The sequence below is a fragment of the Sparus aurata genome, chromosome 24 (assembly GCF_900880675.1).
Source record: "Sparus aurata chromosome 24, fSpaAur1.1, whole genome shotgun sequence".
NCBI lineage: Eukaryota > Metazoa > Chordata > Actinopteri > Spariformes > Sparidae > Sparus > Sparus aurata.
This window is the reverse complement of record NC_044210.1, coordinates 3,231,922-3,247,607: the sequence shown is the minus strand read 5'-3', so window position 1 is coordinate 3,247,607 and position 15,686 is coordinate 3,231,922. Positions and strand designations below refer to the sequence as shown.

Genomic DNA, 15,686 nt, shown 5'->3' with positions numbered 1-15,686 from the left:
TAGGAGTATTATCATAGTTGAAGCTACTGTTCAGGTGTTCTTTTTCTTTCTTTTTTTTTCAATTTTGTGATTTGATCAAAGCACTCTTTTAATTTGTGTTTAAGCTTTAAAATTACCATAAATAAGGACTTATTTCTCCTTTTTTACAGTTTACATTACACAAAAATAGAGAGCCCCACACATGTACAATGTCCAAAGGGCAGTGTTCAGTCAAATTCATAGCAATTGTAATCAGCAGAAGTGTCTTTTGGAAACAAAACTAATCCGTTTAGGGATCCGTTGAAAAAGTGTAAAGACAAACTTTTCTGTCACAGCACACGGTGAAGGTGTACCCTCCCCCACCCTGCCTCTAACCCAAACACACAGAAACATATTTGCACAGTTTACAAAAGCACGTATTGTACATTTACTGCATGCAGCCATGAGAACGCAAACACCCAAACTTAAATCCGTATAATCAGGACTGTTTGTTTCATGTTACTTACCTGCAGATGGTGAGAAAACACATTCATTTATTTCTTGGCATTTACAATTTAGAAACACACAATATGCATTGCACAATTTATAGCACAGAGTTCTTTAAATATTAACAGCACTGTCGTGGAATGTGACAGACAACCTGATCATATTTGAATTTGTTTTAAGTTTCATCATTGTTGAGAGCCCTATGTGTAGATTTCTGCGATCACAGAATTATTAATATTATAGTGACTTTATTAGGCTTCTACTCTGGAATGCATACATTTCACAGGAGAATCAAATGTTTTCACATGTGATCTAGCTATCTACATGTGTAAAGTAAAATGTAAAATGTGGAAATAATGTCACATGCATCTTCACACATGAATTACACACATTCATATGTGAATCACACGTGTAAACAAAACATGACAAATTAAATCACATGAAATTTTAATAAAAACGTGAGAATTCCACATTTGCAATTTACGTTTTTCACATACAACAACGTGTCACATATGCACTGGTCATTTTCACAAGTGATGGTATTCATCTGGTACAGTTCCTATTAATTGCTTTCCACACCTCAAGATTCTTGTAGCCAGCGTGGAGCAGGTCAGTTGAACACGCAAAAAATGTCACATTTATCTACCAGCAAACACCTTCAACATATATGGGGGATAAAATTCTAATAATATAGGAAAAATAAATTAATTAAATAAATATACTTAGATTTAAATGAAGCAATTCTATAAAAACAAAACTTTTTTTTTTTTTTTACCAAAATTTGTACCAAATGACATTGTTTTTTTCAGAATAGAAAATTATTGGGAAAGTTGCATGTAACCTGCAAGCATAATACGTACATAACTCACAGTTTGCTGAAACGTGCAAAAGAATTGTGAAAAACAAATTTATACAAACACTGACAATGTTATCCACTCAACATCAATACCTGATAAACAAAACGGTCATTCATATTCATTCATATGGAACATTTACAGTGTCTACGTCACCTAACCTGCATGTTTTGGGACTACTGGAGGTAACTGGAGCACCTGGAGGAAATCAATGCATTCACAGAAGAGTGTAAAAAGCCAAATAATGTGTTGCTCACTATTACTTGTATTCAAAAATATACAAGAGAAATTCATAGTCACAGTCCAACGTCTTGTCCCTAATAGGAAAAAAACAATGTGTCGCACATTTTCACAAATAACAAAACTCAAAGTTATAGCTTTTAACAATGCTGCAAACATTTTGTACGTATAAGTCTTACAGATGTTTCTCCTGCTTTTGGGCAGCCATTACTTTCCCTTCATTTCAGTACACAGTTAAAGCATATGTAGAACTTGTTACCTGCTTGAGCAAGTTAATACATCAGTTATATATCATGTTAAGCCTTTTTGTTTCATGGCATTGCAAAAGGACTCATTTAAAAAGCCTGTAGCTGATTTATGGTGTGTCCAAGTTCTGGTGAGAAGCTCTTAAATATACAGTTATAGGTGTATTGTATTTGGTGACAAAAGAGGAGCGTGATTGACTGCCAAAAAATACCCCATATGTTAAGAAAATCAAATCATTTTGTGGCAGCAAATATAGATACAAATGCCCCAGCCCAGTCACCAGAACAAAATGTCTCGTGTATTTCGGCAAACCACTGATACGTTCACATCTGTATGCATCATATGTACCATAACAACATTTCCACTAGACCCGTCACACCACAATCACATAACAGGCACATCCGTTTAAGTTTATAAGGGATGCCGGTGCCATGTCAGCTGGGCTGCTAAGCAAGAGAGCCCTTTTTGAGCTAGCGTTTCAACATTTGCCAGTGTGAAACCACTGTTCCTTGACTTCAGCTCAGCATTCAAGACAATCTCACCCATGAAACTGGAAAAGTTAACTCTCTGGGCTTGAGTAGGACACTCTGCAACTGGATATTGGACTTCCTCACAAGCAGACCGTACTTTCTGTACGGATTGGCGGCCACGCCTCTTCTATGTTAGTGCTCAACACCAGAACTATGATGAGTGTTCATATCAATCAACAATTTTGCAGAGTGGTGCACAGAGAACAATCAACGTGGGCAAAACCAACGCACCGATTGAAAGAATCTTACATTTTTTAAATATCAAATGTAAAAAGTTTCAAAATATCTGTGGTTTGCAGGAACATACATTGCCAACATTTACTCTGCCGACTGGGCTGAATACAAACAGTCACATCAGTGAACACACCTAAAATCTTCATATAATCTGATGACAGAAAAAAGTCCACAAATTGGCATTTTTAAGAAGTACAGTACATACTAAGAGTGAAAATGTTTTTTTTCCCTTTGAAACATGAACATTAAAGCAAAAAAGACAGAAATCTGAAAGTCTGTTCAGTTCTTTCCTCAATTCACACTCAGTGAAGGATGAACTGTGGACGTTACGCACTTTTGTTTTATCACTTCTTTTGTTTTACAGTCTTTACTGATGGCAATCCAAGCGTATGTGTCCAAGACAAATAATCTACAGCATCATGAAGCCATCTGAACTTACCTGTTGAAACCAAGAAAAAGGAAAATCCCCCAAACAATTCTCAGTCCAGTAGAAGTCCAGGTACATCTAATGTCTGAAGGCTAGTTAGAACCCTGGAACTATGTCCTGAGTACAAGCGGAGCACCTCAGGGTGGGCGTAAGAGGGAGGGGACACCTACACTTTAGGTTTCATTTAGAGAGCCAAAGACATGCAGTTGACCCGGCTACACACAGCTCTTTGTTGATGAGTAGCTTATTGTTTGTGCACCCAGTGAACCAGTCACGTCTTCTTTCACCTCGAACGACAGAATCAACCATTACAATGGTAGAAAACACCCAGCCTGCCAGCTTTCACAGGAGGCTTTGCAAGTATTGCGAAACAACAAGCATTTGAAGAACAACATACTCAAGCTGTGGCCACATTAGCACACAATTCAATTAATATTCAAGCCTGTACAAGTGACGGATTCAAGGATGTGGCGCGCACCCAGGCTGACTCCGGCAGACTTTTCTGACAAAGCTAATTTTATTGTTCAACTTTGTCCTGTAAATTTTGACTGTAGGCCATCAGCCCTTTGACAATAGACAAAAAAAAAACTTTGACACTAGACAAAAAAACCCACTAACAAATGGCTTGTGTGTTCTAGGCAAAGGGTGTAATCAATATTTATTCCTGGGTCAAACAACACTGCAGTAAATGTGGGTGTTAAACAGCTATAGCTCCATTCAGTAGTGATGGAAGACACTCACTTGGACACGGGACAAAAGCAAAAGAATCAATTTTTTTTTTTTTTTTTTTTTGCTAAATTTGGTGTAATATGGTACTATTTTGGAGAATGTAACACTAACAGACTACAAACTGCAGCATCACTCTCATCGGCTGAGTACAGTCGGTGTCTAATAAGTGTGTTGCTAGGACAGGTAACAGAAGGCTGATGGAACCAAACTTCACTAACAAACATTTTCACCACAGCGCCAGCTCAAGTGTCTGAATAGCTACAAGAACACAGTAGCACGTACTGTATATGTGTATAATTGGTTGTACATGGGGCCCGCAAATCTCAAGAGGAGATGACATGCAGCAATTCTTTACTGGAATGTCACATGCCTTTGCTGTATGCTCTCCACAGAAAACTCTTTGCAGTCTGTACTCGAGTTGTATGCAAAAACAAATGAATCCACTGAATGCTCTCTTAATTTTTATGACTCTGCCCTAGATGTATAAAAAGAATGATGTAGCCAAAGTGGAAGGATCTTACAGTTGACTGTACAAAAGAAAGGAAATATTTTACGGTTTTCCGTGTTTACGGGGGTGTAATGCGCAAGAAACTGCTTATTTTACAGGAAACGTAACTATGCAGAGGCAAAGTTCACTCCACAAGCCATTTATTCCGTTTCCAACAATGTCACTTTGAGTTACTACACACAACTGGTGAATTTGAAGTACCTTCTACTAAAGCAATATTCCTTGTTAAACAGTTTGCAGTGAGGTCTGTGGATTATAAAAAGTCAAGTTTGCTTCTGGCAAGAGATGTTGCTCAATACTGTCTCAGCTTCTGTCAGCGCATATCTCAAAACGTAGACAAAGAAAAAGATATCTACATGGCAAGATCACAAAAGATTAGGTGAACCAAGCCTTTAAAATCTCACTGTTCTACAAATTTGAATGGAGGAGAAAGGCCAACTGGATCTGAGGAGAGACTTTAGTGTCCATCGAAGACTCTCTCAGCCACTTCTCTGTGATAATAAATCAAAATCTTGTTGTATTTTATGTTTGAGGAAACACTTCACGGTGGTGCTTGGGTGAATAAAGAGGGTTGGTTTTGTTTTTAGGGGCCATTTGCCTATTCTCAGCTGTGCATGTAGCTCCTGCAGGGGGAGTCTGGATGGAAATCATACTTGCTTAGGCCGGTGGGGTAATACGTGGTGGTGAACATGTTGCTGGAGGCCAGCGGGGAGGGGAAGTGGTTGCACGTCTCTTCGTTCACGTGGAGATTGTTCTTGTTTAGCGTCTGTAATGCGGAGACATCAGATAAATGCAGAAATTACTTAATCACTTTTGCAAAGACAGATCTGGATTGAGACACATCAGATTAAACACAGCATTAGAAATTCTTAAAAAAAAAAAAAAAAAAAGAGTTTGCCTTGATGGTCATAAACATGCCATTAAAAAAACACAGTTGTTGATGGAAATGTAGGTACGTTTGATGCAGAAATCTTACATTTCATATCTTAAACGTTCTAAAAACGGTGACAGTAGATTATATATTAAACCAGCCCACCTTAAACTCCATGGGGATGTACTTCTCATTCTTTGGCATGCTGTTGCCCTGCTTGTTGTAGGTGAGGTGGTTGGGTGTGCTGGGGTGGATGACTGCTGACTCTGCCGACGGGTGGTTCAGGTGGTGGCAGTAGGAGTAGGCAAGGGCTGACAGTAACGCTGCTGCAAAGAAACTGGCTGAGCCCACAGCTACCAACTGGAATAAAGTAAAGGCTGGAGAGGGGATGGGAGGGTAGAAGGCGAGGTGGATAATTCAAATAAGGCTGACTGTAAACCACTAAGACTTAATAAAGTAGGCTAATTGTTGTTCACAAAGACTGGGTACTGATTGATCGATACTGCATAACACTGAAAAAGAATCCCCCTCGGCATTCTATTTTGTTACCTTACAACTCCATTTTTATTTTATGTAATGGAATTGTTGATGTTAAATTAAAAAAAACAACTTGTTTTCAACAGTTCTAAAAAATAAGAAAATTAAAAGTTGTGTGTACATATTTATTCATCCCCTTTGCACTGAAGCCCAATCCATTACCTTCAGAAGCCACATATTTGGTTCAATAAGATCCACTCGTGGGCAATCTAAGTGTCACATGATCTCAGTATATATACCCCTGTTCTGAATCAACACAAGTGCAACACCACTAAACAAAGGCGACATGAAGAACAAAGAGCACTCCAAGCAGGTTAGAGACAAAGCTGTGGAGAGGTACAGAACAGGGTTTGGGTTATAAATAAATATCCCAAACCTTGAACATCCCATGTAGCATCATTATATCCATTACTAGAAAATGGAAAGATTATGCAACTAACAAACCTGCCAAGAAAGAGCCGCACACTGAATCTCACAGACCGGAGAAAGAGAAGCAACCAAGAAGCCAAAGGTGACCCTGAAGGACCCTTTAAGCCGTACACCCCACAGAGCTGGCCTTTATAGAAGAGTGGCCAGGAAAAAAACATTGCTTAAAAAAAAACACAAGGCAGCACGTTTCGAGTTCACCAAAAGGCATATTGGAGACGCCCCAAACACATGGAAGAAGGTACTCTGGTCAGATGAGACTAAAATTGAACGTTTTGGCCATCAAGGACAGCACTATGTCTGGCACAAACCTAACACCTCTCATCACACTGAGAACACCACCCCCACAGTTATGAATAGTTATACACACTTGGGTTTTCTGTTTTCTTGTCTTATTTCTTATATTTTGTTGTTATGTTGTGTAAATCAGGTGAGGTTATGGAATCCCGGCATGGTGTCAGCTCAAACATCAGTCTACCCGACGCCCAACTCAATCAGCTATCCACCCAACTGCACCACCTGCAGCTTCACCTGCACCTATGAGTAATAATCCAGTGATTCCTCCAGCTCAACCCCCCTCTGCCCCTACCAGAGAACCCTTGTATCCTCTCCGGAGCAGTACTCTGGTGATCTTGGCACCTGTGGCCGCTTCTTACTCCAATGTTCTCTAGTATTGGAACAGCAACCCTCTAGTTATCCCACATCCTCTCGTTAGAAATCTCCACATCCAAAGTGCAGTTTGCCATTAATGGCAAACTGCACTTTGGATGTGGAGATTTCTTTTGTACAATGGACATTATGGACTAATTGTACTTTCAGCAGGACGTGAACATTACAAGTCATCCACTAGGGACGATCAAGGATCGTCAGCCAGGGATTTTCAGAGGTGTCAAACTGAGGGGAAATCTTTGTCTGATGGTGGCTCCAGACATTTTCGAAATCAGAGGCTCAAGACTATTGGTAGGAACCATCATTTGGGAACCATGTATCACCACACGAAATATCATGTGTCTGGCCACTAAATACCAAGATTTCTTGCCTTGGACCGAGGACAGACAACAAACTATCATTGCAATCCTGATCCCTGCTGCCAGGTGGGCTGTAAAAGAGGAAACTACGTCAGGCTTGATGTCATTACCTGCTGCTATCTAATTTAATCAAAAGGCCAATAGCAACCCCATACTAACCCAGTCCAATGTCACATGGAGAAAAAGCCACACACAAAAGCCAGTATGCTACCAACTGTGTTGTACACATCTGATCTAGAATAAATCCTATAGATCTGTAGCTTTGCCACAAGAGCTGGGTGTTGCTACATGTTAAGCAAAAGGAGAGTGCCGGCATAAAACCAGGTAGACTTACTGGGAATTGAGGGGGAGGTGTGTGTGGGCTGGAAACAAAATATAATAATTCAGAGAGACCGAATGGAGAAAACATCAATGGTTTCCACTCACTTCCACAGCTCTGGTCCTCCTGTCCGGGTAAAATAACTGGAGAGCGATGGACAAAAGACATGAAAAAAAGGGAGAAGAGAACAGAATAAACGTTAATGTAGGGACATTAAATCACTCCAGCTCCAAAAGATCAAACAACAAAAATTACAAAACCTGTTAATTTCTCTCAAAGGCTTCCCCCTTCTTGATGTAGACAGAATGCGGGCATCTCCACTAATTCATCTTTTAATTGCTTCACAAAGGGATACAGTCAGCCTTTACTATAACTGATGAAACCTATAGAACTAGATTTTTCCAGTTTATATCAGCAACACACTGCAGAAATATTCAGCACATTTGCAATTTGCTGAAGAAATTAATTGAAGATGTGCTTACCTGGCACTTCATGAGGCTGGCATGGCCTAGACTGGGTAATGTTGCCCTGGCAGGAACCAGCCTCAGCCTCCTGGTCTTCCCCACAGTGACGATTGCGATGCTGCAGACCCTCGTCGTCACAGTCCCCCCACTCTGCCCATTCACCCAAGCCTGACGACCAAATACAAGTGTGGACAGAAAGAATAATTACTTCAGTTCAAGCGCAAGTATGGAAGTACAAGTGTGTGTGACACAGCTGGTTTGCATGTATATGACAACGTTGATCTATAATTAACATTTGATATGAGGTGAAATGAAATGTGAGATTATGCGTCATTATGTCTAAAATAATGCCTCTCGCATTTAATTTCTAAGATCTGACTTTTATTTACCCCCTCACCTCTTTGATACACGTAGGTTTCCGTAAACTTGTGCTTTGGAAGTAGCAAAATGTATGAATTAGGCTCCTAGCCTGCAGAAATGTGGTCCCACGTTCTCCTTCAAGTTTCAGCACTTTTATAATTGTACCTATATGAGTGATATATGATTGATGATGACTATATGATTTTTTCAGGAGTATACTTTTCCAGTTATTTGAAATTAAAGCCTCGGGTCAGGGTAAGGTTTTTTTAGTTTGCAGTGACAATAGTTTGTGGTTTTTGATGCAGTAACAATCCGCTATCTGAGAGAGTAGGGAAGATTGTTATGTTTGCAGACAGTATACCCTAAATCAATCTCATCAATTAAAATGATAATGGTTCAAATACTACTTTCAGAAGTGGGACATGTGTATCTTTCATGAAAGGCACGTCTGTTTACATCCTGTCCACTTCATAGTAATGTTACCTTCGTCTCCAACCTTAGTGATCGCAGTGCTTTTTCACATAAATTTGTTCCTTCAATTTTCACAGTTAGCTTTGTACATATTGTTAACAGTATTTACTATCTATTTTTGTATACAGGATTTAATCATTTTGATTATCACCTTATATGTTACAGCTCTGCTACCCACAAGGGGAGGGATGCTGTATATTGTTTTACACAAAAACCATCCATGACGAAGCTTTATGGATGCTGTCATACCTTCACAGACATGTGTATTACAGAGTGCCTCTTCAGTGTGTAGGCCTATACAGATGTCACCTCCGCTGGCGGGGGGTGGATTACTGCACATCCGTGTCCGCTGGTAGTGTCCACCCCCACAGCTGGCTGAGCACTGGGACCAGGAGGACCAGCAAGACCAGGCTCCATTCACTAGAACAAACATAATAAACTTAAATTATATAATGTACATATTCTGCTATAACAACTAAGCTAACAGCCAGAGCCTCTTTGTTACCTGGACAGGGTTGAGCGTTGCAGTCCTGATACTCCACCGGGGATCCTATGCAGGCGCTGGGGTTGGTCCTGCCCTCAGTCGTCGAGCAGCTACGTTTGCGAGTTCGGAAGCCCTTAGAGCATGGCTGAGAACAGCTGGACCACATTTCCCATGGTCCCCAGTGCACACCTTGGGGCTGGGAGAGAGTTTGCCCGCTAGTCTTCACCAAGTCTTCAACCACAGCTGGAAAATTACACAGAAAACACATTTTATTTGCTTTTTAGGATGTAAATGCATGTAATACGTTCTACGTTCGCAAGCATTGACACAGGCCTGAAACTATTTTATTTTTGACATACACCTTTATACCGTGTGCATACTATGTTTTGAGTAACTAATAACTAAAAAGAAAAGCCCAGGAAATCTATCTAATTTGTTTCCAATTCTATTTTAAGTTAAGCTTAAGTATAATTTAATGAATTTGTTTAGCTTTCCCTCATAATTAAGAAAGTAAGAAATTACTTCTTTTAATTTAAAATTGGTTTCCAGGTGTGTTTCTTATTTTAGAGAGTAAGGGACATATTCATTAGACTGGGTAAGACTTTAGTTTTTGGTTGTATCTCAGAGATTAAGGTATCTAGAGTGACCCAAGACAAGTAACATTAAGTTAAACAGAGTTATCTAAGTTGAATGACACAGGGCCCCTTCTACATATAGAAGTACTTATTATTAAAAGGGAAAACATAGCTACTTTAGCCAACAACTAATGTTCCCTGTATATTCCCAGTACTCACAGTCAGTCTTGCAGACTCCAGACCCATCATTGGGGCAGAACCGCGTCTCCACCTTCTTCTTCCCCAGCTGGAGCTGCTGGGGGTCAGGTAACAACGCCCGACAGGTATACCTAAATCTCTGCTCTTGCCTCGATCCATCATGACTGATGTTGACTGGCATCCAGGGGGTCCAGGGCGTGTTGCGGCGCACCTCAGGGCAGGCTTCAAGGTTACAGGCCTTAAACTCCTGGAAAACAGGATGGAGGAACATTTTTACCATTAATGGAAAGAAAACGTCTGAACCAAGCTACTGCAGGCTTCCATCATCTCCCTCAGCCACAGGATCCCACTGTTTGAGTAATTCAATATAAACCGCTTGCAGGGACACGCATGCTGCCCTAATACATCTTCTAGACAACACAAATCTTGCAGATCTTTCTGGAGGGACTTTATAATGCAGTTAATGTCTGTGTTTAATGGGACCATTGAAACTCCAGTCTGGTGGCTGTGAAGGGGCAACACTGAAGGCAGCATGGAAGGCTTCAGCTGGAGAGACACAGCTTACTTCACAGGCAGTTTTGAGTTTTTAAACCACTGACAAGGAGCAGTTCTGGCTTGGCCATGGGTCCAAGAAACAAACAAAACAACTGGTATTGTTTGTGGATGGAAAGCCGGCAACACCTGCCTCTTGATAATCAGCACACCTGTGGCAAAGTGGGTAGAGTAAACCTTGCTACACTCTTTGTGATGCTCCAATATACCATTAATAAATCCTCTCGCAAGTAAAGCCATAAGTATTTATTATTATAATAAAACCTGTAAATAATTATGATAATCGACTTATCAAAACTTGTTTATCCTGGTTGAAAAGGCAATGACCATACCTGCCAACATTAAGCAGTGTAAAGGCAGAGATTTTCTGAGGTATCACAAATTCATGTACAGGACAAATATGAGGATGTGAGTCAAATAACTTTATATTATTCTTAAATGTATTGCTCATGGTAAAATAAATGTAAATTAAAGCTGAAAGCAGCGATGAACAGGCGCTCGCAGTCCACGTACATCGGGGCATGCTGCCGTAGGGGTGTGCCACGTAGATGTCTTCAGGGCAAGACCCTCTATATGTTTGAGTAATTTGGAGTAGATGGCAAATTGTATGTGGAAGTTATACTGAGTTGATGGTTTATGGCAAAGCATGAAAATTGAGCGCGCCACCAGGTGTGACGAGGGTAAAAGCTTTTGATAAGAATGTATAGGAAGTTGTTCTTCAATAACTAACTCCACAGATGCTGTTTGCAAAGTTTCGTGCAAATTAGTGAAGTTGCCTGGGAGGAGTTCCAAAAAGTAGGTTTGTGACATTTTGCAAATTTGCGGGAAAAAAAAAAGAGTAGAAGGAAATGGGCGTGGCCTATATCGAGAGATTCAGCACAAACGCACATCCCCTGGATTATAGCGACCACCTAGTGGTGGAAATTCAGGACAACAATAGATTATAAAATATTCGGCAGGTGTGACTTATATTCCAAGTTTGGTGAGTTTTGGGGCATGTTCAAGCAGTGAAAAATGCGATCATTTGGGACAAAAAAATCGTCATTCAAAAAACAATAGGGCCCTAAAAAGTGCAGGGTTAGGGTTATTTGCATTCTCTCACTCTCCCTCTGGGTTGGGTTGCCAGGTACCATGACACACATCCAATGACATTGATTTATATCACTATGAAAATTAGGAGATTAAAGGTTTCAGCTGAATAGTGTGGTGTAGGCCACGCCCACTTTTGTGCTCACTTTCCATTCGAAAAATTGTGAAAAATGAAAAACTTTTTCCAACTCAATTTCACCAATTTGCACCAAACTTTGCATGAAGCATCTCTGGACCCTTTTGCATCATCACTTTTATGGACTAGCAAAAGAATTTTGATAGTCACCCAAACAACGAATTCCTGCACGTTATGGCCAAAACAGACAGTCTTGCATATCTTCACCAAATACCGTCCTATTACCACAACACTTTTTCTAATTGTGTTCCATGGCCCGATGAGTCTTTGTGCAAATTTTGATGCAAATTGACCAATAGATGGTGCTTTTATGGCTAAATGACGAAAGAACAGCTGGAATGCAGTGCTGCCTTGCTAATGGATACAGACCTCTGTTTATTAGTCTGTAGGGTCACACAGTTAAGTCCTCTCATTATTTGTTCTTTATGTAGATTGCAGGGACTTCTTCTGGCTTCAGTGTACAATATCTAATAAAGGCAGGAGCAGGCCACTGAATTATAAAGGAACGACTTCCTTGACGGAAGGTGTTGCATGAAGAAGCCCCGACGGCAGCATGCCCCGACGCGCGTGGACTGCAAAGGCCCGTTCATCGCTGCTTGCACCTTCAATTATTATTATCATTCCACAGAGTTTTGTTGAGTCACCATAATAATTTATATACTCCTCTGTTGGAGCATGATTGATACCAAAAGCGAGGAGGGTTGTTTGCCAGGTTTTTAGCCGGTTTTGTGACATTTGAACCGCCATTTGTTACGCACTGCATGTGTTACAAATCGTGCATGCTATCAAAGTTAGAGTAAGGCAAAATTTTCACTTTTAAAAAATGGATAAATAGAGATGTAGTACATTTATTAACCAGTTAGCTAATTTGTTATGTGCAGTGCAAATAATCTGTCTGAAATTTGCCACAAAAGTAAAAAACATGTCAATGTACTCCAGGCATATAAAAAAAAGAAAAAATGGAAGGAGGAATTATATGAACACAACAGAGTTCCCTGGTTCCCATAGAAATCAATGGACTTCAGGTTAATGGATAATATTTTTGTGTTCTGCAACTATAACTATATTGCAATTTAAAAAATATAGGTAATTGTTTATGTTAAAGTGGGCGGAAGTCCCCACGTGACCAGTGAGTGGAAATATTGTATTTAGTATTGCAATCTTAAAATTCAGCTTGAATCCTGTGAAAACACAAAAACACATTTAAATTGAGAAAGACCTGAGTTATTTTTCCTAATTGACATTGCAGGTCCTGGGATATGACTGCTGCACATGTGCACATTTCGACATTGATGCTAAAACAAAGTATTTTGTGGAACCCTAGCATAAACCACATTAATCCTACAGTGTATATAATGATTTGTTGCTAAACCCTGCAAATCAGTCGTATCAGTGCAGGTTTAGTAGAAAGACATTGAGTATTAGGATCAGACAAAAAAACACCATTTACCTTGGGGATAATCATTTTATAAACATATCCCACATTAGAATGTTGATATTTGTTAACATATCAATAGAGCTGGTCACTTTTTCAGTTTTCTTTATAGTTAAAGCAGGTGAAAAAATTGTCTGGATTTTCCCGGATTAGAAACATCTAAACTTGTTAAAAAATATTAGACAAAAATAAATATAATAATAAGATACATGCACTACACTACCATGGAACACCCAGGACAGCTGTTGCCATTCTCGCAAATTCTGGTCCTGGAGTGGACCCCCCCTCCACATTCTGCATTGCAGTGAGCCCAGGATTCCCATGCTGTCCACAACACTGGCAGAGGACAGGGCTTTTTCTCATTGCACAGCCTAGAAACATAGAGAAACATATAATTATAACAATATATATAATGTAGCGATGGCTGTTCATGGAACTTCTAGGCATGCTGTTACATATTCTGTTTTCAGTTATGTTTTTATAATACAGTACAAACTCATATCAGTACTAACAGCGCCTATTAAAAGTATACACCCCCATGGATGTTTTCCCTTTGCTTTTCTAAATGGAATAATGGTCAATGTAATTTGGCTTTTTTTGACAAGAATTTACAATTTTTAATGTGAAAGTGAAAACAGATTTCTACTTCAAGTGATGTCAGGTAATCAAAGTGACTGACCTAATTCAACAGAGGTCCAGTTCCTGCTAGTAGTCCCACAATTAGTGCAGTAAATGTGTTTCAAGTGATTGTAGTATAAAGTCACCTGTGTCTGAAGGTCCATTCACTGGTTAATCAGTATTCCTCGCTACAATTACACCATGAAGACAAAAGAACACTCCAAGCAAAAGGTTATTGAAAAGGAATAATTCAGGGGATGGATACAAAAACATTTCCAAGTCACTGAACATCCCCCGGAGTTTAATTAAATCCATCATTAAGGAATGGAAGAAATATTGCGTATATCTGTGTGAATCTGCCTAGAGCAGGCCATCCGTTCAAACTGAGTGACTGTTCCAGAAGGAGACTAGTGAGGGAGGCCACCAAGACACCTAAGATACTCTGAGGGAGTTAAAAGCTTCAGCAGCTGAGATAGGAGAGACACAACAACTGTTGCCTGGGTTCCTCACCAGTCAGAGCTTTATGGGAGAGTGGCAAAGAGAAAGCCACTGTTGAAGAAAGCTCATTAAATCTCAACTACAGTTCACCCAAAGACATGAGGGAGACTTCAAGGTCAACTGGAAGAAGGTTTCGTTGGCCTGATGAGACAAAAACTGAGCTTTTTGGCCATGAGACAAGACACTATGTTTTGCAGACACCAAACACTGCACATCACCGCAAACACATCATCCCCAGCGTGAAGTAGGGCTGGGCGATTTCGATTTCGGCTTCTCACGATCGTGAAAACACTGTAATCGAAGAAAAACGATTAACGTGCCGCCGCGCGTCGTTTATGCAAATTACTGCGCTGTAAAAGCACAGTGAACGCACCTGTGTCGCCTGCAGCTGCAGCAGTGAGTGTGTGGATCAATTGTGGAACGAGAGATTGAGAACATGGCAGAAAAGCAGCCTGAGCCTTTAGTTGAAAAGAAAGGTAGGACAACTTCAGTCATTTGGAGACATTTTGGCTTCAAATCGTCGGACGTGGAGCAGAAGGAGATTGTTTGCAAAGTCTGTCACACCGTCGTGTCTGCACCCCAGGGCAACACGACAAATTTATTTAACCATAAAGTGGTCTATGACAAAGTACTGAAGGAGCAAAAGACCCAAAAAAGTGCAAGAGCGTCAACTTCAGCTACAGCCACCGCCACCGCAACGCAGTCCTCCATTGAGGACACTCTTTACAGTGCCGCTCCATATCCCACCGGCTCCCGGCGACAGCGAGAGATAACGGAGGCTGTGACATTCATGCTAGCTGAGGACATGTGCCCTAACAGTACAGTTAGCAACCCAGGCTTCAAGACACTGGTCAAGATTTTGGACAAGCGGTACGTGTTTCCATCACGCAAACATACAAATATTATTATCATTTACTGTTGTTACTAATCTATCTGGTTGTTTTTCTAAAAGTTATTTTTAAAGTTGAGTTTTGGTGGCTCAATAAATCCTTTTTTTTTTTAAATCAGTGAATAATCGTGTTTATTAATCGTGATTTCAATATCAATCAAAATATACGTGATTATTATTTTTAGCATAATCGCCCAGCCCTAGCGTGAAGCATGGTGGTGGCAGCATCATGCTGTGGGGATGCTTCTTGACAGAATGTAGAATGTAAAATGAATTCAACTATGACTTGGAAGAAGATTTATTTTCCAGCAGGACAATGACCCGAAGCATACGGCGAAGGCTACACACAAATGTTTAGAAGACAACAAGGTGAATGTTCGGGAGTAGCCGAGTTCAAGCCCAGACCTCAATCCAAAATAGAATTTGTCGCTGGACTTGAAAAGGGTTGTTCACGGCCAATCCATGTGAAACCTGACAGAGCTTGAGCAATTTTGTAAAGAAAA

At 40.2% G+C, this 15,686-nt stretch overlaps 1 protein-coding gene across 2 annotated transcripts in view; it reads right to left on the bottom strand.

Annotated features, from left to right (window-relative positions):
* Window positions 1-895: 895 nt before the first annotated feature.
* LOC115577148 (semaphorin-5B-like) overlaps window positions 896-15,686 on the bottom strand; it is a 43,511-nt gene continuing 28,720 nt past the window's right edge. For both annotated transcript variants that reach the window (XM_030409991.1, XM_030409993.1), the window contains exons 15-22: window positions 13,402-13,549; window positions 9,988-10,213; window positions 9,215-9,436; window positions 8,959-9,129; window positions 7,897-8,046; window positions 7,522-7,557; window positions 5,270-5,481; window positions 896-4,999 (exon numbers count right to left, since the gene is read on the bottom strand). In XM_030409991.1, coding sequence (XP_030265851.1) covers window positions 4,838-4,999; window positions 5,270-5,481; window positions 7,522-7,557; window positions 7,897-8,046; window positions 8,959-9,129; window positions 9,215-9,436; window positions 9,988-10,213; window positions 13,402-13,549 — 1,327 coding nt within the window. In that variant the 3' untranslated portion in view covers window positions 896-4,837. The remainder of the gene's footprint in view (window positions 5,000-5,269; window positions 5,482-7,521; window positions 7,558-7,896; window positions 8,047-8,958; window positions 9,130-9,214; window positions 9,437-9,987; window positions 10,214-13,401; window positions 13,550-15,686) is intronic.